Below are 24216 nucleotides of genomic sequence, written 5' to 3'. Positions count from 1 at the left end.
TTAACCGCTTGTTTTTAAAAACAAGTATTTGTTTATTTCATTATTTTTTGCTTTGGGACGAGAGAAAATATGTTTTTATGTAATAACACAAACATGTATTGTTGTTTTGCCTTTTTTTTATCGGCGTTGTCATGAACTAACGCCCATAACACCCCCACTAACCGAGCTGGAGTCTATCTAAGAATGTTGAAGGGATAAGTTGGTTCCTATTGATATTTTCATTGAATTCGACCATCGATATTCTCCAGATACCTAGCGATGTCTACCAGCTATCTGTTGTTTCTCTCCTCTAAATAAGTCTGAAATGCTTCATTTTCGTCACCTTTTCAAGGTAAAAAGTTTTATATGTACTTTTGTTGACCGGCGATGAGTGTCGAATCAAAATTACATTGCGTGAAGAAAAATATCATCTAGCTAAATTAATAATTGTATTAGGTGGAAAAGGATATTAAGATATCAGTTATACAGCGGTTTATATAAAAAAACAAATTGTTTTATTTAAAAATTGTATTTGTTATTAGTTTAAATAACCGTATTTAACACAATACCAATTAACCAATAAGAGGGTTAATTGGTATATTCGTGCTATTACTGTATACAAATATATCATATCAAAACCAATACGCTAGAAATTTCCTTTGTACAATATCATTTCTTTTTTTTTTTATTTAATTTCTTTATCATTATTACTAATTTGTTTGATTGGGAAGGAAAATTTATTTTTCGTCTAAATTAAGGAATAGTATTAATTCATTTTATAATTTGATCAAGATCTTATTTTTCTTTTTTTTCAATTCTCTTTTTTCAAAATTGGAATTCAAGAGTTCTTTATTTTATTGAATTTCAGTTTACATTTTCCTTTTCTTTTATTATTTTTTCTTAAACACTTTTGTTTGTTCATTTGTTTAAAATGTTGTGAAGTGTTAAAATGACCGATGTTATTTGAAACAGGGTCAGAGATTTATGTTTTCATTTTTTTTATGACTATTCAAATATGGATTATATGACTTCATACATACTTATATGAGTGTTTGTTCACCATGAAACATGGTGAAATAATGATTAAATTTTTATTATCGCCTTTTCAAAGGCTGAAAGTACCTATATATGTTTAAATTAAAAATTATGCACTTGAAAATTATATACTACCAGCATATCACAAAGGTTTTGTGATAAAAAATATCACTCTTTTAAGCCATAAAAAATTAATGATTTCAGTTAAATATTCATTTTATCGTTGTTTTTTTCGATCCGTCCAAAACAGAAAAATTGCGTGGATTAATAAATTAACAGCAATACGTGAGAATAATAATTCAATGCGAGTATCACCTTTTTCTACCGAGGGTATTAAAAGGTTTAGAAGTGAAATACAGATTAATTTCAATAATCCGAACTAATTGCTGCAGACTGGTGTTCAGATTACAAAAATATTCAATAATATGAATGCACATAAATATTTCCATTTATTTATTTATTGTTTACATATTTTATTAGAACTTTGTCAGTTTGAAATTTTAAAAAATGTTTTCTTTTACATCCCCAGTAATGCTAAGTGATGATTTAATTTGTTAAAACTGGAATATTGTTCATTTATAAGTGAAAAAAGTATAAATAAAAAATACTCTTTGTATGGATTAATTTAAAACATATTAAAAAAACAAAAAGAATTCACCAACAAAATTTGAACCGTACATATTTGTATATATTGTTATCGAATACCAGTATAATCCCATAAGTTTCTTTCCTTTTTCTAGTAGGAAATCGATATACAACTTTTGCTTCGTTACTTTCTTCCAACTTTCAGTCTTATTATTAAAATAATACCCACCCTCCTAATAATCACTGAGGAGAAAAAAACTGAGCTTAAAATATATCTGCTGGTACCAATAATCCTAAAAGAGTATACATGTTTTTTTAACACGCTTTCATGTAAAAATTGTCATATAAATTGCCAAATTTAATTGCTAATTTCATTTGAATTTTTAACTAATTTAAATAAAATAATTTTGTTAAACCTTTTGTTGTTATTTTATTTATAAAACCTGATGAAAACTCAAAACCAACTTACAGGTCAGCAGTCATATCGTGGGATCAATATAAATGAAATCCTTATCATGGTCAAAATTTTTAAACAGGTTTAAAATATCATTTGATATCGGTTGTTAATTACTGAGATGTACTCCCATTCCCTGCAGACATAGAAAAAGACAATACAATATCTCCATATAATTATATCTATCATTCTCTTCATGTTGTGCTTTAAATATTATCTGTAAATTAAAATAGTTGGCTCTTCTAAGAAAGAATATATAAAATATTAAAAATATCAAAAGCTTTTTCGACTTAATGCCTGATCTACGTGAATCCCAAATTCTGTTGTTATCCTGATAGTAAATGTATAGTAGTATTAGATTTTGGTTTATATGTATAAAAAATTACAAAAACTAAAAGACGCTGTCGAGGTTGACTTATTAGTGAGTGAGGTTAGTCTTTGGCGGCTCTCCAGCCTGATAACCCCTCTACAGTAGGCCCTCAACAAAGCGTATTCAGTAAGTTAGGAAGACAGGAACGACCGTGCCAAGGGATAAGGCCTGGACACTGACGCAGATAGTGGAGAAGGTCTAGGTAAGAGGGTAGAGAGAGTCGGAGGTAGAGTAACAGTTCTAGTTGTCGAGATGAAGCGGACGGACAAGAACTGTTAGGAGAGCTTATGCCAGCTTACTAGTTGCCGAGATAAAGCGGACGGACTAGTAAGCTGATAAGGATAGGTTGCAGTTCTAGTTGCCGAGATGGAGCGGATGGACTTGAACTGTGGAGAAGCGGGATCAGCTACACTGGTTGCCGAAATGAAGCGGGCGGACCAGTATAGCAGCCGTAAAGGAAAAGTTACAATCTTAGTTGCCGAGATGAAGCGGACAGACTAAGATTGTCAGATAGAAGATGATTGAAGGAGATAGGTCATCATCATAGGTAAGCGTAAACTAAAACTTAACTCTGAAAAGAATAAGATTGGCAATGAACCGATCTATTTCAAACAGAGTGTACGCCACCCGCAATTATTAGGCCTAGGCAAGGCTGTAGATCAAACATTGAATAGGGTTTTTTTTTTGTTTTGTTTTTTTCATAGCCCCTATAGAAAATTATTTTTGACTAACATATACATAATAAGAAAAATATATACAGTTTTTGCTTGTATCTCCTTTTTCTGTAGAGGGTCTACATTTTAAGGAGTCTTGTAAGTGATAAAGGTTTTGTATTATGGATTACATAACTGTTAAACGTGTTGGGGCACACAGTTCTTGTGAAGTGGAACTTATCCTAAGACGTATCCTTTCGCACTGTTTGTTGCCAACGCACTGGAGGAGACGCTGGTTTTAGATTTTGGAATAGCGGATTAGAGGGGTACTGGAGAGAATCAAAGAATTTGATATGGCGGCGTTTTATGAATTCTGGGACAGTCGGTAGATCCAATAGCGTATGAAGATCTGGTGGTTTCTTCTTTCGCCACGCTGTTGTTCGCACCATCTTCCTGAGCATTGAATCTTGAGAGCGCTGGGGGAGTCTCTTTGTGTCCTCTGAGTGGTGGGTGAACAGTGGTGGTCCGTAGAGTAGCGCCGGTCTCAGTATACTTTTATATACCTGGAGTTTTAGTCGCAGGGAAAGAGTCGGTGAAGTGAGGAGGTGATTTAAGTATGATTTTCTTTGGACCGTTCAAGTCTTCTGGTAGAGATGGGTGGAGAGCTTGAGGTGACGATGACGCTTCTGTCACATCTTCTATTGGTGTGGCTATATCTAAATTTTTAATTACGAACCTAGTTGTGGTGCTTTTCCCTGCCCGTGTGGCACGAGTGCGGTGTTGGATATTTAGTGTTTGGAGGCCCAGTACTAACAATTTACGGTCACGAAGAGAGTTCAGGATGATAAGAACTCCTCCACGCGTTGGTTTTAAAAGGTAATTTTCAATTTTTATACCACTTAACATGTTTTGTACTTCTGATACTGTACGTTCGGGGGCGACAACAATCGGTTGTATGAGCGCGGATTTCTGTGGGGTTGCTTGAGGATTTGGTCCAAACTCCGTCGGTAAATCTTGAAGGACAAGGAAGTTGTTATCATCAACAATTTCAACAGCAGTATTCTCCTTAGTGCGTTTGTTATTTTTCCGAGAGGAGGCTTTTTAGGTTTTATTTCGCGTATTGTATCGCACTGCTGGCGTAAAGTCCACCTCATCATTAAATACATCCGGTAATAACATTTGTTGAGCCGCATCCATCACAATTTCACTTTTCGCAATATTGGGTTACGCGAAGGCAAAAATGTCACTTCATTAACACTAATGATTATTAAAAAGAGAACAATATACAAGTTAACACCTTGTATATTGTTCTCTCATTGGGGCCAGGTTGTCCTCAGTTGTAGCGAAATAACTGAATTTAACTAACACTTTAACTGGGTATAATCAAAAGTTATAAGAACAAAGGAATTGCTCTGAGACAAAGCCCTTTGTTCTTAAAAAGTCCGTTGAAATGACGTCACGGTGACGTCGCCTGGTCAGAGCACTGAGCGACCTTACCACTATGAGCACTGGCACTGATGTATCGAATGGGGGGGTTTTTAGCCTCTTATTTATAGGCCTAGTCCATGCGGCTGTAACCGAGAAGCGGTCTTAACTTGAGCATAGTCTCAAATGTCTGCTTGAGATAGTTTCGTGCATTGCTTTGGTATCGTTTATTAATCATTTTATGGATATTATTAAGTGTTATGTACAGAAATTAATAATATATAAAAATAACAATATGTTTTTACAAAATGAAGTAATTTGTAAATTTGAGAACTTCGGTGAGGCTCGAGGTGCTGCGCTCTGGTGGTTAGTGGTTAAACCCCTTGCTCCTTCTTCTCGCCCCTCTCGCTACAAAGCTTCCAGTAAAGTATGCCAATTATTTTTGTTCATGAAGAAGCGTCCTTAAAAGCCTTTAAATATGGATTTTCTCGGAGATCAAAAATTTTTAGAAATAATTTTAATATAATAAATAAATGGAAATAATAAGAAACAACAGTGGTATGAAGTAAACAGTTGTAGTAATTGTGAAACCAGATTTTGGAGTTAAAACTTCCAAATTCTGATTTTGTAAAATCAGGGTAATAAGCATAAAAAAAATAAAGCGTTACCCGCTTATTACCCGAAATTCTAATCTATAAATTTAAATTTAAAAAAAGAAGAAATTTGACACAAAAGGCACACCCAAGCTAGAAGGGACTAGGTGGAAGGTCCTATAGGCTTTGTTGCCATCCACCTTCAGGTGCCTCAGTTATACCTTTCGTCTCGTCCCTTCTTATTGATATGGTGAGGTCTTTCGGGTCCCAATAGATCAGAAAAGGAATAACACGAAATGATAAAAACTTGCCTAATGTGAATCATATCTAGTCAGAATATGTCAATGACCGGTAAACCGTTTTAACAAGTGGGATTGTAATTTAAATGATTTGAAAACATTTGACTACAACCAATATTAAGATATAAAAGATTAAAATATTTATTTGAGATTTGAAAATAGAATCCTCTAGCATGAACAGTTCTCGCCCCATATATAACGCTCATGGTCACTTCATTCCCATTATTTTGATCAAATCTGTTTTATATACCAGGGATATTCAACAATATAGTTTTTTTTTAATTGTTATTATTCAAGTATTACCTTGGCTACAAAAATAGCTGTTTACATTTTCGAATTTAACCTATCTACGGGGGTTTTATCCTGCTAAGCATAAGAAGGTAGCTCTTTCCTCCTGTTCTTCAAGAGCAGATTCGATAGTACCCTCTAAAACTATCGGGCTTGCTCATAAAGGTTGCACATTAGGGTTTACAGTTGCGTTTGATGATTTTTTAGTTGATGCCGCTAAAGACTTAAATACTATATTTATTAGAAAACAGTAATATAAGAAAAAATGATATGCGATCGACATAGAAAGCTAAGATTTACCCTCTGGGATAGGGCTGGAAAACCCACCACCTATCGTCTTTGCCAAGTAACGACTGAAAATATAGAGCACCTGATCTCTTCTTAAATTTATTTCCTGGAACACCAAGAGTTGTTTATTTTGTTTTGCTCGTTTCTTGAGCTAGATACTAAAAAAACAAATCAGAACTATGCGATCTTTAGCATTTTGGAGTCGGAATTACTGAAAAAATATACTGAATAACAAATAATTATGTTCTTAAAGGTGGTGCCCACTACCGGCTTTTGTATCGTTAGTTGAATCAATACCCCATCGAAGGTACTGTTACAGTATCACTTGGGACAGCAAGTAAGACATTCAGTATATTTTTTCTATCTTATTTTTTTATATCAAGTTTCTTATTTCACGCTTGCTCCCTTTTGGTCACCTCTTTCCTCAACCTTCTATCCTTTCGTAGGACTCGGCGGCTACCCTACGGGCTTACATACTCCCTTCGTATATACAGGAATAGCAACCGGTAGAACGAAGTTACCTTCCTGCATGACCCGGCGGCTCTCTACCATCCTTAGAGAGATTATGGTTGTTACCCCGTAAGTCTCATCCTGTCTATTCACCTCCTAATCAACTACCTCACCTATATTGAACACGCATTGTCGAGGTCTTCTGGTCAAGAGTACATAAAATATCTAAGTCAGATAATGTAACACTGCCACCTCGAGATGTTTTTGATTTTTCACCCAGTTCAAGATACCAATTGTAATAGACCGAGAGTGAGTAATCTTTTTCTTATCTGTATGTTACTGCTTTAGAACAATAGCTACTTATTTTTCCTCCGTTCATAGGGATATTTTGATACTTCCAGTAGTCTTTGGTATCGATACTTTTGTCTTTTGCTTGCGTTACTAGTGTCGATACTTTCGTGATATTGATACTCCCGATCCAACACTTGCGACACGTTTCGATACTTTTTATCCCATATTCTGTGAGAATCGATACCATTGATTTGATACTATCGGTGGTCAATACTTCAGTTAAAGAATTATATCGATAGGAGTAACGTTACTTTCCTGGTATCGGCCTTAGATGTTTCCCGCAATACATCAGGCTATCTAAAATAGTCAGCTGGAAAATTCTCAGGTTCTCCTATTACACACTTGAATACTTCAACCACAGTAGATTGCAACGAGCCAACAGTTAAAGTCGCAGCCACACCCAGTGCAGGTCAAACAACAGCAGTAGTCAAACAAGCCTTAGTCTGTGTCAGCGTTTTCAGTCAAAAAACGTTTCAATGAAGTTAATTATAAGACTTTAGGAATTGATGGACTTTATTAAAAGTATCCTAAAGGATAGGAAGTTAACAATCTTAGTTGCCGAGATGAAGTGGACGGACTAAGATTGTTGGGGTAGAGAAGCAAAAGAGGAATGAAGGACAGAGACCATGTCTTGGGTGAGCGTAAAATAAAAACAACTCTTTACAGAACAGGATCGGCTATCTGCCGAAACTACCTCAAGTAGAGCGTACGCCACCCGTGCAGGACTAGGCCTCGGATAACGCTGTTTCGTTAAGGCCCTTTTTCATAGGCCTAGCACATGTGGCTTTAGCCAAGAAGCGGCCTTTTCTTATCTGCTTGAGGTAGTTTCGTGTGTTATTTTGGTATCGTTTATTTATTATTTTATCAACATTGCTAAGTGGTATATACAAAAATTAATAATATGTAAAAATAACAATATGTTTTTATGAAAGAAAGTAATGTATAAATTTGAGAGCTTCGGTGGGGTTCGAGGCGCTCTGGTGGATTGGAGCTGAACTTCTTGCTCCTCTCGCTACAGTATTTTACTTATTAAATTTTATTAAAGTCAATTTCACTTATATAGTTCAAAAGTAAGTATTAAATTTCATATTCACCTTAAGAAGTAAATTTTTATTTAATATTACATCGGCAAATAGGGTTGACTTCAAAATATCGAGTTAATGAGTTCAGGACAACTTCTCTCATATCCAAAAAAATGAGCTTCTCATTAATAACCGAGTCTTACCGCATGATTTATAGCTTATCTTATACTGCCATACGGCAAACAAAGTTAATATGTAATTTGTATATATCATGTATTATATTATATTATATATCTGTAAATGTAAATATATTTAAATAAAGAGGTTTAGAAAATAAAAAAAACATGATTTATAGAAGTAATGTTCAACTTAGGCCCTAGCCTTTATTTTTGATTTCGACCTTTTTTGATTAAAAATATATTGTTAAACTTTTCGAAATGCTCTTCAAACATTGACTCACGTAAATTTTTCACAATAATAACTTTTATTTTTATTTATTTAAATGTACAAAATTTACTCTGATTTGAGATGTATTGAATGTTATTTAAGGCGATGAAAATGATCATTTCTAGAAACTTCTGGATAAAAAAGTTACAGTTTAATTAAGAATAACCCGTGTAATAAATAGCTAGTGTAGACTATGTTTTGGGATATCTCCAAACTTTTGTAGTTTTTCTTCCGTTCTCTTTGCTTTGATAATAATATTTAATCGATATTTTATCAAATTTGAACTTGAACTCGTGTGACCAAAAACCGGTATTCTGAAAATTATCAGTCAAAGTCAAATTATTAAATACACTTCGAGGTAATTATGATTGTTTGTAAAAGATGTTCATATGTAGTGAATCTACATAGCCATACTTTTTAAATTAAAAAAAACTAAGTCAACAATAAACTTTTATTTATTTTGTTTTTTCATCCTTGTTTTTAATTTAGAAAGGTTGGGATAGATTAGTATTGGACATTTGCTTATTATGACTGATTTATACTAGCAATAAATTTGACCATTATTTCTGGCCCAGATTGTGTAGGTTTAACCCTTATTTTTCTTTTCTATCTTATTTTGTGTTCATGATAAAGTGTTATCAATTTATGTGGAATTCTATCCTTTCTAATTTAAGCCCTAAATCTGAATAGTGTTAGACAGAAAGTAATACCAGTTATATTTACTTTGAAATTGGAGAGATAAAACAGTAATTTCAAGTAATTGTAATTAGTAAATGCAACTAGGTGATGTGCCACTGTTATTGTAATTGTAATGTGAAATGACAATTACTAGTTAAGGCAAACTAATTGGAATTACTTGTTGCTATGATATGTAATTATAATTACTGTTGGCCCTATATTATATTGGAAGTAATACTTATATTCTTTTCAGTAAGTATTCTTATTGGTAAGTTAAGTTAATAATACAGAAAATGTGAAGATATTAAGTCACTCACTGTATGTTAAACTAGTGAAACATTTTAAACTAAGGTTATTTGATTTAGCTCCTATTATCTATAAAAATGACATGTGAACTGTTTCATGAGTTGCTCAACAAGCTGGTTGCATAAATTGTAGGAAAGTTGAAAGGTCTGACCTCAATTGATAAATCTTGCCTCATTAATTATTAACGATTCATGAATTAATGTTCACTGCTGCTTTTAAATTACCTAGTTTTAAAGAAGCTCCTTAGATTTTTTTTGTGTGAATTTCTACTTTTTTAAATAAAACTTTTAGAAGTATTATTGGTGTGTTGTGATTCTTTGAACCTCAAAAGTTTACCTTAGCAAATTAATTAGTTTACTTGTATCCAGAAATCCCAAATAGCAATAAGTTGGCTAAGTATTTTATATTTTGATTGTGCGCGTGTTTTTTTTCATCACATCTACTTCCTATTGCTTGGAAGTATTAAACTTTGGAATGTTCAATATTACAAATAATATTTTTGAAAAATTTTGTAAGTACCATTCCTTTTTTTGTTTACTATTTAAACCGGGGTGGTAGGCAATGTCAATATTCTTTTCTTATTCAATATCTTTGCAATAATAAAGAATGGTTCCTGAAAAATTTAGTTAGTTCTTGTTAGCGAATACATTTAATAAATAAATTAAATTACATAATAAAGTAAATTTATTTCATTATGGGAAATTAATTGGTAATCTTATCTCAGATCATTTGATAAGGAAAAGTTGACAGGAATAGCAACCTTTCAGTGGTGATATAGCATTTGCATATTACTTAAGTTGTTAATGGAAATAGTAACTATTTTTAAAATTTGTAATTTTAAAAATTAGTGATATTACTTACCTCAACAAAATTTTTTTCGAAAGTATCCTTTTCCTCTTGCCTAGGATTGGAGGTTAGAACTTTAAATTTCAAAAATTTTACTTATAAATTGCTGTAACATTGTTCTAATTGATTAAATCTGAATGAATATTCATCATTATGTCCTCTTTAGTGTTTAATGTCCCATCTGACTGAATTCTTCAAACTTTTGCTAAATTTAAAACTAAATCAAATGAAATTAAAATGAAAAACATTCGGCTCAACATCCCTAGAAAGAAACAAGATCTGCGAAATTTCCACCATAGTGATTATTAACTTACTTGACCACTATGTTAATCAGCAATACGTTATCGCTTACAAGATTGATTCTGATCTTTTAAACCAGGATGATTATTATTTATTAGGATGCTTACTTATTTTTCCTGATAGCTAATTTACTATTTACCCCTTATTCCAGACCCTAATTATTTTCTAATTACTTATGAGGTATACTGGGAATCAAACCCTAGTCTCCAAGTTTGTAATAGTTTTGCCACCTATTAGACAGATTCCATGAGCAATAAGTTTGTATGTATTATAAGTTTACCATTCAGGAACAAACAGTAAATGATTAGTAGCAACATTCATGATTTTGTAGTTTCTAACGAATAAAGCTTGGGTAATGTATATTATAAGTAAATAGGTAAACATGACATTATAATAATAGAAATTTATAATCAAAAGAGAAATGAGAGATATCCATCTCAATGTATAAAATAAATAAATGACTGGCTCCTGTTAAAATGAAAAATAACTTCTGCTCAGTTATTAATTATTAAACTAGAAAGATTATTATATTCAACACCTATCATTTATTTGTGATCTGAATGAATAAGTGTCTACAATACTTATCCATATTAGAATCTTTAATTTTTAGTTGTAACATCTCCCTGCCAGTTTCAGGGATACTGTGTGGTCAGTACTGAGATTCACTCATCTGATTTATCCAACTGAAGCTAGATTCCCAATTTAGGGTGAGGGCACGAGGATTATCTCAAATCAGGATTCTAACCTTGATAAAGTGCATTAATTATCTGTCATGGTCGAATTTTATGCCAGCTAAGATTCGAATTGAAGTCTTTCAAGGATAGGAAGCCAGATTTCCATCTACTAAACATATTAACTCGCTCCTTTAATTTTTTTTTTTCTGTGTCAAAATATTAGATTTTATTCTTTATTTCATAGTGTAACTTATACTTTTAATATGAATTTGAACCAAGCGATTTATCATTTACATAATAAACTTAAGGAATTGTGTGGAACTAAGATAGTATTGTCGTTTACATCAACTATGATTTTTCAGTTTTGAACTAAGATCATTAAATTTTATTAATTATATTGAAAGGTCATTATTTTTGTGAGTTTTATCAATGAATGAACCTATATCTTTTAAAAAAAAGTTGGATTGTTTTTAAATTTTAGTTTAGGTTTTAAGTATTATATAGTAATACCTACATTATTATATCTAAGCCAGAATTGCATCTTATTTATTTTTTTTAATTATCTCAAGGCCATCATTTATAAACCATGGATCTACCTGATCATTATTTTATATTTTGAATTCAATATTAGTTGTTAAAGTAATGCTTTATTTCAGGTTGTGTTACATCTTATATCAATATGCTTCCTTTACAATCTGTAAGTAGTATCTAATTATTTAATTTTTTTTTATCTTATCCTGATATATTATTATCTTATCTTAAATATTATTCATAGAAATCAGTTATAAATTTTGTAATTCAGTGATTGGGATAAAATCATGTCTGAGCAGTTGGTGTTTAATGTTTTGGTAAATAGCTAATTCATTAATTTTAAATTATTTGATTAAACTAAATATATTATTCATAATCTGTAATGTGTAATGGTATGCTTGAAAGTTTTATTAATTGGAAAAAAAAATATATTATTTCTTTTATTTTGATGCGACCAGAGGAAAATTATGCACTAGCTTGATTTTTTTTTTGTAAGTTTAAATATTTGTTTTATAAATTTTCTGATGTCTATTTACATGACTAGTGACACTATTATCTGATTCTAATCTAGTTCTTTGATTATTCTTCTGTTTTATTTCTTGCTGAAATTTAAAGTTTAATTTTACATTGAGATTATTTTTAAAAAGTACTATCAGTACTAGTAGTTCAGCTTTGGAAACGTCAAATAATGATTGAATAATTTAATGCCAAAACATTTTTTGATACTTTTAGTATCTTGTTAATTTTTATGTTACTATGAACCTTTAAATTTTGTTTGCCATCCTAAATAATTGATACATATTTATATTCAAATCACATTTACTTACCTATTCACAATAATAAATCAATATTTGTTGATAATATCTTGTTCCGATTATTGGTGGATTGAATTGCAAAAATATTAAAGTATTGAAGTATAAATAGTTATGAACTGTAAAGCCTGATTTACATATATATTGTTACTTTTATAGATTCGGTGTTGTTTAGTTATTTTTCTTCAAATGCAAAACATTTTAACTAGTTTTTAGGGTTTCTGTGATGTGCTTTGGAAATTTGAGTGGAAAAGGTCATTTCTTTGCCATATTTTTATATTTTATCATTACATAAAGAAAAAAATTTAAATTAATGAAAATGGGGTGGTTTAAGTTACATGTGAGTAACTTAAACTATTTACTGAGAAAAATTACTTTTTACTGAGAAATTCTTGATCCTATTTTCTCTTAAATAATCTCAGCATGGTGATGCTGCAAGATGATAATTTATTTCAGATCCTTTTGCTTTCACGTCTATTGGAACAGTTTGTGAGATTAGATATCCTTCCTTTACTAACCTTACTATACTGGTCTGTTCTTTTCATCTACCTCAGATGTCTATCAGCCAGCAGTGAAGCTTTCATACATTTATTTTGTTTTCAAATTGTCATTTCCTCCCCTTACTATTTGTTTTTAGTTTTTAAATTATTAATATAAGTTACTTGTTCATATATTGAGTATTCTTTACACAAATATTTAGTATTTGGGAGAAAAAATAAATTAAAGATCTGACTATTTTGTTGGTCTCAAGTATATCCTCTAATCTATCATTTGTTAGCAAAAACTGTTGGACATAATAGTATTTGGAAACATGTTTCTTGTTAACGCTCAAAGTGTTAATTTTTTTTTCATTGTTTCTATTAATTTCTTAATTTAAAACGCATGGAAGTGTCTATTTTTTTACATGGTACCTTGCATTAGCAGAACTACTTTGGCAACATTAGTCAGTCTGCTACTGTCCATCATTGATGATCAGCTATGGTTCTTTCACCTGTCCACCAGCAGTTACATATAAAAATAGAACACTCTATTCTACCAATGGATATTGAACTACCAGCAGTAGACTGCTCACCCTTACAATGCACCATTTTTTTCAATATTTCATTAGTTACAATTTTTTTTTTTTTTTTTTTTATGAGCTTCAATCTTAAGACTCTATAGGTACTTTGAGAGAGCTCATACAGTTTCTTATTTTCAGCTACCTGAATTCCAACTTTACATTTTTCTTTCAGTGTTTCTTCATTCTATTTCTTTATCTCTCAACATTGTTTATTCTTTCTTATAGTCCAGAGTAAAATTGCAAGTTAACCTAGAAGTAGTTGCAAAATAATTTCCTTCAGTGAATTCTAATCTTTAGCTATTTGAAAAAGACAATTGTAAAACGTTTACCACTCTCAGAGGGTGTATAGGCCTAATATGTCAGATTTTCAAAATGGTCATTGTATATTTTTAAGTTTATAGCCCATAACCCCTAATGTATTACAAGTAGCTTGAATATGTAACTAAATAAAGTTGGAAGTATAGAATTGCACAAATATTGGTATATAACAAGATGCTTATAAGGTTATATTTTATCTACAAGTTTGAATCGAAACATAATGTTACTGGAATATGATGTATAGTGCCAGGTGTAGTGCAGTGCATTTTTGTTAATACCTAGAAACCCATTTACAACGAAAATAATTTACTTTTTTTTTCTTTTTTATTGAGTTTCTTATATCCAGAAGTAAAAAATTCAGCCATTAAAAGTGTTTGCTTTTGTTATTTTGTTTCTGCATACTCCCGTAAAAATTAAGTTTTTTTGGCAAATACTATATTTTTTCAACTGCTAATGCACACTTTCTGTTAAAAAGTAATTCAAATTTTTACTTAGTAAATATCCTTAAAAAGCAGTTATTGAACTATTCTAGGTCAAAACACCAGAGGTATATGTTATTCTAGGAAAAAACGAAAATTTTCGCTCATTTTTTATTCAAGGCTCAATATCTAGGAAACTTCTGAGTGTATAAAAAAAAAAATTAAATCCCTTTTTTAAATTAGAGTAAAGTTGCTAATATTTGACCTCTAATTGAAATAATTACATCCAATATTTTCCAAGATACAGTTTTTCAAACACTAATAACTAGGAGGAAAAGTGTGAATATATTTTGGCAAATATCATGAAAACTAATATACTAGGAAAATAATCATCATAACCTTTTGTACATTTAACGAGCTTCAAATTAAGCCCTTTATGTTCAATATTTTCTGTGATATAGTTTTTTAAAGACCAAAAGCCAGTTTCTCTTATCCCTATTCTAATCATGTTATTATTACATTATTTGTGTAGTATAGGCTGATACTTGGATTGATTTCCACCATGTTAAAAAGTTCTATTCTATCATACATCATACGTAATTAGTGGAAAGTTATTGTTAAAAAGTTGTATATCATCATGAAATAGATGTATAGAAAGATTATCTTGTGCTTACTTTTAATGCCACAGTTTATATTCACCATTAATATTAGCTCTTTTGTAATATATATGTTTTAATTCTATATTTTTAATTTTTTTATATCTTTGTCTTTGATTTTCTTAACTGAATTAATCTTTTTTAGTCCATGCCCATGATCGTTGGGGTAGGGATCGCTGTGTCAACTGTTATTATCATAACCTATCTTTTAAAAAAAAAAAGATCTTTTAAAAAGACATTAGTTGACCCAACTGCAAAAGTACCTCTCCATCTTATTGAAATAAAAGAAATTAGTCATGACACAAAAATTTTTCGATTCGCATTGCCCTCTTCTCAGCATATTTTAGGTAAGGAACTTTCATTATAATATAATTATTGTGTAATGCCACTAACACATTTTTTTTTGCTCATATTTAATTTGAATTATTATAGTTAAAAATTACTTCATTCTATCTTTGACAATAAATTTTGTGTACTTTGATTAGAAGTCATATAATTTTTTTTATTTTTTGTGTGAATAATCTGAGCAAACCAGCAAATCATTACAATTTTTTTTTAGAATTATTAGTTTTGAAATATTTATGTTTTAAAGAAGATATTGTTAGTAGTTTTTGGTCGTAAATAAAAGTAAATATTTATAAAGCAATTATTTTGTGGTGTGTTTAAGATTTTCCATGAATGTGAAGTGCCAATAATATGTTATATTTTATAACTCATAGATATGTCACCCTGTTGCTATTTTATGCTTTGGTTTTAGGATTGCCAATTGGGCAACATATCTTTCTGTCTGCTGAAATTAATGGTGATGCTGTAATTAGACCTTATACCCCTATTACATCTGATGATGATGTTGGACATATGGATTTAGCTGTTAAGGTACACTGAATATATTTTAATTTATGTTGTGGTTATTATCAATAGTGTGTATTCAAGTGGGATTCTATTGGACTTATGAGGCAAAATCATTTAATAGAATTACTTTGTAAATAATTTTGGTCTGTTTAGTTTTAAATTCTTAATTTTATTAATTACTGCAACTAAACTGTAATTATATTATTTAACTCAATATATTTTCCTTTTCCCTTACAGAAATGCTTCGTAAAAAGTTCTTGAATGAAAAGGGTTTTCTATGGCTATAGCAATCAAATTGTAACTAATAGTTTTAACGTTGTTTAACAGTTGGACAAATTTATTTAACAGTTGTTCTAATAAGTTTACTCTGTTTGACAAAAGATGGCTCCAATAGAAGGTTTTGTTGAAAATGTCAGTTGTAAAACGTAATATTGTGAGATTAGTCATCTGGTAACAACATAACCTTAAAGTTATAGTTACTCCCTCTCAGCATCACATAATTGTTTTGGGGGGAAAATGTTAAGTTTTGTGTCAAATAAGTGGAACTTTTGATTTCCTTTTTTAATTTGAATAAATCTACAGCTAAGATGCATTGATTGCTTGTAGAAGCATATGGTGAGGCTGCTTTAAATGAGAGAAATTTTTGTAATTGGTTTCAGAAGTTTTTTAAACAGTGAGTTTGAGGTGAAGGGCAAAGAACGTAGTGGAAGGTCGAAATAGTATGATGACACAGACTCGGAAGGAATTACTGGTGAAAGATTTGTCCTAAACACAAAAAAAACTTACTTTCACATTAGAAGTAACTCAAAAAGCAGTTTGAAATAGTCGAGGATTATTCAAGAACAAGGAAATTAGGTTCCTTATAAACTGAAGTCAAGAGATGTTGAACGCCAATTTTGCATGAATGACATACTGCTTGCCAGGCACAAAAGAATTTGGTGGGATCAGCTTAGTGCCATGTAGAATGAGTTGCTAAAAGCAAGTGAAACCATTGTTAGAGGTCTCTCCAACCATTAATTGAACACAATTAATGAGATTGAGCCAATTACTCAAGGAAAAACATGCCCATTACTACTCCAAACACAACAACATATTCTCCTTCATGATAATTCTCATCTACATGTTGCTGTGCCGGTCAAAACCTATTTGGAAACACAGACGTTGCCCCTTCCAACTAATGACACATGGTCTGTCTGAACAGTGGTTTATATCATATGGAGGTACTAGAAATTGGGTCTATTCGTGGATAGCCTCAAAGAGTTCTTCCGACATGGTATTCAAATGCTGCCAGAAAGATGTAAACGGATAGTGACTAGTAATGGACAATACTTTAGATAAAAGATAATGTACCATTCTTTCTCATGTTTGATAGAAAACAGCAGAAACTTATTTTTAGCCCTATATATGTTCAGTTATCAAACGCTGTTCAACAGAAATAGCTATTTATTATTTTATAATATTTTTTTTTTACTGTACTCTAAAGCCCCCTTGGTTTCTGATAGTAATTTATATTATTTAACCTATATCTCTAAACAGCAAAATAGTATAATAAATGTGATTTCTAATTACCAAGAATATGTGGCTTCGATCAATCATGAAGTAGTAATCTTAAAACTGTTACACACAGTTGTATTGATTACTGTTGTACAGATTTCTTGTAGATTCCCCTTTTACAAGAAAATGATAGTTTTGTCTCAAAAGTTAGTGATTAAGATTTGGAATCTTCAGAGAAGTATACAAGTTAAAAAGAATAAAAATCATTCATAATATTACAAAAATGGGTGATTAGGTAAATGAAGAATTTTGGTTTGATGAAGAATATTTAAGTATGTGTGAAAAAAAGAAAATGATTTATTTTGATTAATTTTTCCAAAAGAAAGAATGGAATGTTCAAATTCCTTTAAAATAAGAAGAGTATCTCTTTGACTGTATCAGAGAAACAATCAATAATGGAGTGTCCATCCATAATAGGGACCATGACATATCATGAACCTGCCCTTGGATGCCTGTGCCTTCAGTGAAAAGACCTCTGTTAGAGAAGTTATGTTAGTATAGCATGATGTTTTTCCACATTTGTTCTAAATATGTAGCCAACTTTAGTAAACCTTCCATATAATATGAAGGTTCAAGAGGGCTATCAAGATGCAGTGATAAAGTTTTAGACTATGCAAATTATTCCTTTTATATTGTGATATTTTGGTACCAAAAAAAGAAAGTAAAGTAAAATTTTTGATTTTCAACTTCAATTTTTTTTTTTTTAGGTTTATAGGAAAAATACTCATCCCAAGTTTCCTGCTGGTGGAAAGATGAGTCAATACCTTGAAGGTCTTGAAATAGGGTCCACTGTTGATGTAAGAGGTCCATCTGGACGTATGAAGTATTTAGGACGTGGAGTATTTTCTATGAAGATACTTCGTAAAGATCCAGCTTACACTGTTAAAGTTAACAAAGTATCAATGATTGCTGGTAAGTTTTAACTGCTTTGTAATGTATTTTGTGTTACAATTGTATATTATATATTGATGATTATTGTATGAAAAATCAATTAGGATATGATCTGGGCAGCAGTTAGTTAATCAGTGATTGTATAGTTGTAGCGATACTGATTAAAATATTCAAGTCTAATTTAATATTGACATTTCATCTAAAATATTTTTCTATCTGGTATCTTTGTTGTCAGTCTTCATGTTGTTAAGAAATCTTACTTTTTTATATTGTGTTAAACATAATATCATCATCTAATTCATTATTATCATGAGTCTGGCTCTAGCTTTCAAACAGATAGAATCGGTCTTGTTCATCTCTCCTGTTCATAGTGGTGAATTATAGTAGTTTTTCATTTTTTACGTTATAAACTTACAGTGAGTAAAACAATTTACAAGTTGCATTAAACAACCGTGAACATAAACTGTGAAAATTGCATCAAACAAACATAATAATTTATGGCGTAAGCTCAACTTTGTATTAACATCAATAGGGAAAGCAAAATATTCATAGATCAAAGCACAGTGGGACTTGGTTTAATATATTATGACATGTTTAAACTGAAAGAAACATCAAAAGTAAACGTTACTAACTACAATTGATGCGTTTGATTTTAGGCTTAAGCAGAAATAGCACATTTACTAACCCATTAATCACGCAGAGTAACTGACTACATATCGACAGAAATTATATGCTATTCGAGACCTTTCTTCAATAAAATTGATCCTAGTCAGTCTACCTTAGGGATCAATATTTGTACCACTACTTAAAATAGCATACACACACAATGTTTCACAAGGTGCCAACATATTGACAGCTACTTATGCATACTACATAGCCATAATTAATATATATCAAAATGTAGCACAGGCTTCTCTAAATTTACATCATAACTCACAGTAGTTGCATAAAAGGTGAAGACTCGACTGAAAACTGAACATTCCCTAATCATTACTTTTATACTGGGATGTGAAAGGTGCCTTTAAACTTACCTTAATTACTCAACCATTCTGAAGACAGGCATACTGGAACTAATTTTTGACAGGAGAATGACATGGATATTTAAAAACTGATATTTAAAAAAATATAACAGATATTTAAAAAAAAAACACCGATTACTAAACCTGAAAACTTTTTCACTCACTATTCAGACGAAATGCCAAATTAAAAACAAGACAAAAATTAAGCTTTTATATGTACTTACAATTTGTACTTATTACAAATTTATAGAATCAAAAACATACTCACATTAAATTACTACAATCTTTCATATCTAAAACACTGCTACAACTTATCACCAAAGAACCATTGTATATTAATAACAATACTTTGCATTTTTACTTACAAATTCTAGTCATACCTAGCCACTAAACACATTTGTGTTCATTACAAATGTTTTTATGAAAAAATTCTCCTTACATCAAAACATGCTAACAGGACAAATGGTCACAACACTCTTACCTAAGAACACAGGAGACTAAAAAGAACATGGATCAGGGACCTATTACCATGGAAAAGTAAAAAAAAAAAAAAAAAGCCAGAGAAGAGGTACCTTTGTACCTGTTCTTCTTTATGCCTTTCATGCCATTTGTTAATGATTATTACCATCAAACAGTCTGCTGATTGTAAATATCAAGGTATGGATATAAATATAAAGAGAACATTTTTTATTTTACCTTTTATGAAATTAGTTATTAAAATTTTAAAGGTCATTTCCTACGAAGTGATCAGCTGATGTTACTTTGTTTAAAATCAAATAATTTTAGTAACTTTCTAAATTTTTAATGTTTTTTTTTTGTTTTTAGGTGGTACAGGAATCACACCTATGCTACAATTAATAAGACATATAGTTAAAGACAATGCTGATAATACAAAAATGGCTTTAATATTTGCAAACCAGACTGAAAAAGATATCCTGCTTCGTGATGAGCTCGATGAAGTTGCCAAAAATTATCCTGACCAGTTAAAGTTATGGTATACAGTTGATGTTGCTCCAAAAGGTATACTTTTTTCCAATTATATTTAATATTGTTTTAGTTTCACATTTAATACCATGATCATGAAAGGTGAGTTGAAGCAAGTGCATAAATGAGGATCCTCTTAAAATTTGTTTTGTTGGTGTAGCTACCATCAGCTGTAATTTGCAGTAAATTCATCCTATTTACTTCACATTACCATAAATATTAGCTCTTCCAATAAAACATATTATGCATAAATTACCTCTTATTCTTGTTCCAATATACATTTACCCTAACTTTCCTAAATAGTAACATTAAAAAATATATTTATTATAATGAACACTAATTTGTTTCTTTTTTTTTTTCTTTGAGGAAAAATAATTCTCTTTTTTATTCTTATTTAAAAAGATGATATCTAACAGAGTTATATAAATATTCTTACGTACTTATTAAAGTAATATCTCATATTACTTTGGATTTATTGGATCACTAAAACATAGATTTATGATAGTTGTTTTGGAAATATTATTATCTAAATGTAATTCCATACTATTATTTTTATAATTAATAATTTTAATTTTTCAGATTGGCAATATAGTGAAGGATTTATTTCTGCTACAATGATAGAAGAGCATTTGTTCCCACCTTCGAATGATTCTCTTGTAATCATGTGTGGTCCCCCTCCAATGGTTAATTTTGCATGTATTCCTAACCTCGATAAACTTGGCTACGATCCAAAGCTACGTTTTGCATATTAATATTCTAATTTGTAACTTAGTGTTGTTATTTATAGTGCACTTTAAACATACTGAAATTAAAATGTAAAATAGGTTGAAGCATGATCAGTGATGACATTGTTTCACTTAAAAAAAAATGTTGGAATGTTAATAAAAATGGAGAAGACATTCATTTGAGTCTTGATTAATTAAGAGTAGTATTTAAAGAAGGAAAAAGAGAAAGAAATTTATGAAATGTGACTACTTATGCCCACTGTGATAGAGAAAAATCACTAAGTAAACATAACACCAATCTTGATGGCATATTTTTGACAAGATGGATATTAGATATTTTGAAAGTATTAAAAAAAAAATAATGAAATTTCATTATATAGCTGTTTTAGAAAGTATATTTAGACTGAAAAGGGTAGGAGGATATTATTAAGTGTATCTTATTTTATTATTTTTTGATTAATATTTTGACGTGAATAGTTGTGAATTGTAAGATTGTGTTTTACTCCACCAGTAAATGAGTGGGAATTCAATGAGAAATTAAAGTATAAAGATATAATCCAAATACTTGTAGAATTTTTTTTTTCTGTTTTCGTTTACAATTTTTTTTTGCGAGTGTTTATTTCAATTTATTTTTTTAATTTTTAGAAAATAAAATTATGTACAAGAATGTCATTAAATTGATTTCCTCACACATTTCATTCCTAAATTTCCAGGCTTTTACTTTTTATTTTTTGGGTGTGTAAAATTTGAATTTTAGTTATAAATTCAGCAAAAATATGTTTCATATACAAATTACATACAGATAAACATTGTTTGGTTTTATTACAATGTGATTAATAACTTCATATTGAGATGAATATAACCTCTAACATTTTTTATTTTCCCTACATTGTTTCCCCATTCTGCAGATCCATTAAACTAATATAGCCTAACATTAGAAAATATTTAGTTTATACTAATGGTCAGTTGTAAATATACCATGTTTAAAAAAATTTAAGATTAAGTAGTTTGTAAATAATTTTAGTATTCTTTATATACAAGCTATTGAATTATAGTAGACTTATCTTCATGGGAAAAACCACTTGATTGCTACGTTTTCCTTAGAACTGAATCAGCACTTGAACATAACATTAGTTAGTTATTAATTAAGAAATTTCAAATCAAGAGTACTAGAGCTACTTCTTAATTATATATAAACTAACATTTGTCTACCTTACTTGTGAGAAACTAATGAACACCACATCTGTCATCCTCACTTTTATGTTCTATTCCCTTGTCTCAGTGCATCAAACTCACCTGTAGTTCAAAAAGAAACAGCTTAATGTACGAAAGGGTCCATATATTCTTAGTAAAAGCATCAACAATGTGGAAGTAGAAACAGATACCAGTTTGTTTTTTGTACATCTGAATTTTAGTGTTTATGTAAAAATAATTATACTATTTTTCAATAATATTATTCAAAATAAAAACTTATATTTTAAGAAGATGGGTGTGGAGTGGCCCGGCAGTAAGACAATGTGCTACTGACTCCAAGGACCCAGGTTTGAATCTGGCTGCGACAGATAATTATTTATTTTATTACTGTCGCCCTGAGTTAACCCTGTGGGTTCGGGAGCCCTCTGGGGTCTCCCAGCCTCATAAAGTGGGTACCCTTAATTGGGGAAAAAAGGGCGGTACTGACCAAATCACCTCCTTGCACAGCCGTTAGTCTACTAACAGTACTTCCTTACAAAGAACTGAACCCCTTACTCTTCATTGGTAGTGGTGGTACAGATTTATTTACTTAAAGAAGATGTAAGAACTTATTTTTAGATTCGAGGGGGTGTTGAAACTTTTTTTTTTTGACATGAAAGTATTGAAAACTAAAAAGGTTAAGAACCGCTGATCTAGTATTTTTTATTAGATAAAGAGCTTATGATATTCATCAAATACACATTTTTAAAAATCGTCTGCTTAATATAAGCTTCTAAGAAATTAGTTAAAAATGTAAAATGTAAACTACACTTTTTGAGGAAATTTTATCTTACTAATGGGAAAGTACAGGACTTTAGTACAACTACTTTTTTTGATTTTTTGTTCCTCTTCAACATCAACGTATGTGCTACAGGTCTACTCCATGCTAAAATGTTCTTAGGGATTTCTTAGTTTTTTTCTCTGATATATTTGTACATATAAAAATAAATCTTATTTGTGTACAACTAGGGTGATGGTACCAGTCTTCAACAGTGTAACTTAAAACCTTTTAATAAGCTTTCTAGTAGAGATCCATCGAAGCTCAACTTCGTAAAACATCATGTGGCCCTTCAGTTTCCTTTTAAGTAATGATTTGTCTCTTGTCTTCAACATGTGATCTGATCTCTTTAATGAAACAGTTAAGCACGTAAAGTTACTTTTTCCAACCTTATTTTTTATTCAAAAGTTATATAAGTGCAATTCTATATTTATTTAAACATTTGTGTTGCTTAATAATATTTTATAAAGTATTCAATGAATTATATAATATATTTATTTTTTAATGGTTAATTCTTACCATATCAAAGACTGGTATGCAAAACTTTGGTACAAATCCAGTGTTTGACATCTATTAATTATCGATTTTGATTTTGAAATTCTGTCCTTTCCAATAAAAATATTTTTTAACTTAAAAATACCAACCAACTTCCTATCTTGGTTTTTGGAATAAAATATCCTATTACCAGTAAAGGACAGAAGGCTTTAATTAATTTCTTTTTATTTGTGTTAGAAGAAAAAATACCAACCACAAATATTCCTTATGTTTCGAACTCTTTCAAGAAAGTAGTATTTTGGCTGGAAACACCTTTACAAAAAAATAAAACAAAGACAATTTGTTGAATGTGCTCCTAATCATGGCAAGATAATCACCAGTTAAAATTACAAAAAAATGTTAATAAAAATTCAATAATTACAACTTTAACAGTTTTTCTTTCTCAAATTCGACTTTCAATCATTTTGGTTATCCACTATTTATAAGCGAACCATTGAGCCTAAACATTCTCTTGTGTGCTGAAGTGAAAGGTAGTTAAATTTAAAATTATGGAGAAGATGGTCAGGGTTGTGGTCAAAAGAGAAACAAAAATAGTAAACAACTATTTACTTTCTGATGTTTCGCCTCACTTTATAGAGCTTCATCTGGGCTGTTTCAGCTGAGGTGAATTCGAAACTCAGTTTCAGGGCTGTAGCAGTTTCGATTTGACTTCAATTGAAACAGCCCTGATGAAGCTTTACAAAGTGGGGTGAAACATCAGAAAATAAATAGTTGTTAACTATTTTTGTTTCTCTTTTGACCATAATCCTGACCATCTTTTCCATAATTTGAAATTATACTGTAAAT

The 24216-nt window shown here is 30.5% G+C and overlaps 1 protein-coding gene across 5 annotated transcripts; it reads left to right on the top strand.

The window, feature by feature from the left end:
- The first annotated feature begins 209 nt into the window (after window positions 1-209).
- Window positions 210-21531, top strand: LOC106683893 (NADH-cytochrome b5 reductase 3). 5 transcript variants are annotated; one of them, XM_014425641.3, is made up of 7 exons: window positions 210-331; window positions 11700-11740; window positions 14985-15186; window positions 15597-15715; window positions 17953-18157; window positions 19981-20175; window positions 20719-21531. In XM_014425641.3, the coding sequence occupies exons 2-7, from the start codon at window positions 11723-11725 to the stop codon at window positions 20889-20891; spliced, it is 912 nt and encodes a 303-aa protein (XP_014281127.1). In that variant the 5' UTR covers window positions 210-331; window positions 11700-11722; the 3' UTR covers window positions 20892-21531. The 5 variants fall into 5 exon arrangements, with proteins under 5 accessions (XP_014281127.1, XP_014281125.1, XP_014281123.1 ...); XM_014425639.2 differs by lacking the exon at window positions 210-331 and adding an exon at window positions 8492-8597; XM_014425637.3 differs by lacking the exon at window positions 210-331 and adding an exon at window positions 9597-9734.
- The last annotated feature ends 2685 nt before the right edge of the window (window positions 21532-24216 follow it).

Source organism: Halyomorpha halys, unplaced genomic scaffold (assembly GCF_000696795.3).
Source record: "Halyomorpha halys isolate HHAL.00 unplaced genomic scaffold, Hhal_1.1 Scaffold525.1, whole genome shotgun sequence".
NCBI lineage: Eukaryota > Metazoa > Arthropoda > Insecta > Hemiptera > Pentatomidae > Halyomorpha > Halyomorpha halys.
Note: the sequence above shows the minus strand (reverse complement) of the source record. Positions and strands in the feature narration are given on the sequence as shown.

Bases quoted from the DNA above. Each gene is read 5' to 3' on its own strand.
- LOC106683893 (XM_014425637.3), top strand. From the start codon at position 9,698: ATGTTCAATATTACAAATAATATTTTTGAAAAATTTT. The intron at 9,735-11,699 runs GTAAGTACCATT...GCTTTATTTCAG, and splicing joins TAATATTTTTGAAAAATTTT to GTTGTGTTACATCTTATATC. The intron at 20,176-20,718 runs GTATACTTTTTT...TTAATTTTTCAG, and splicing joins AGTTGATGTTGCTCCAAAAG to ATTGGCAATATAGTGAAGGA.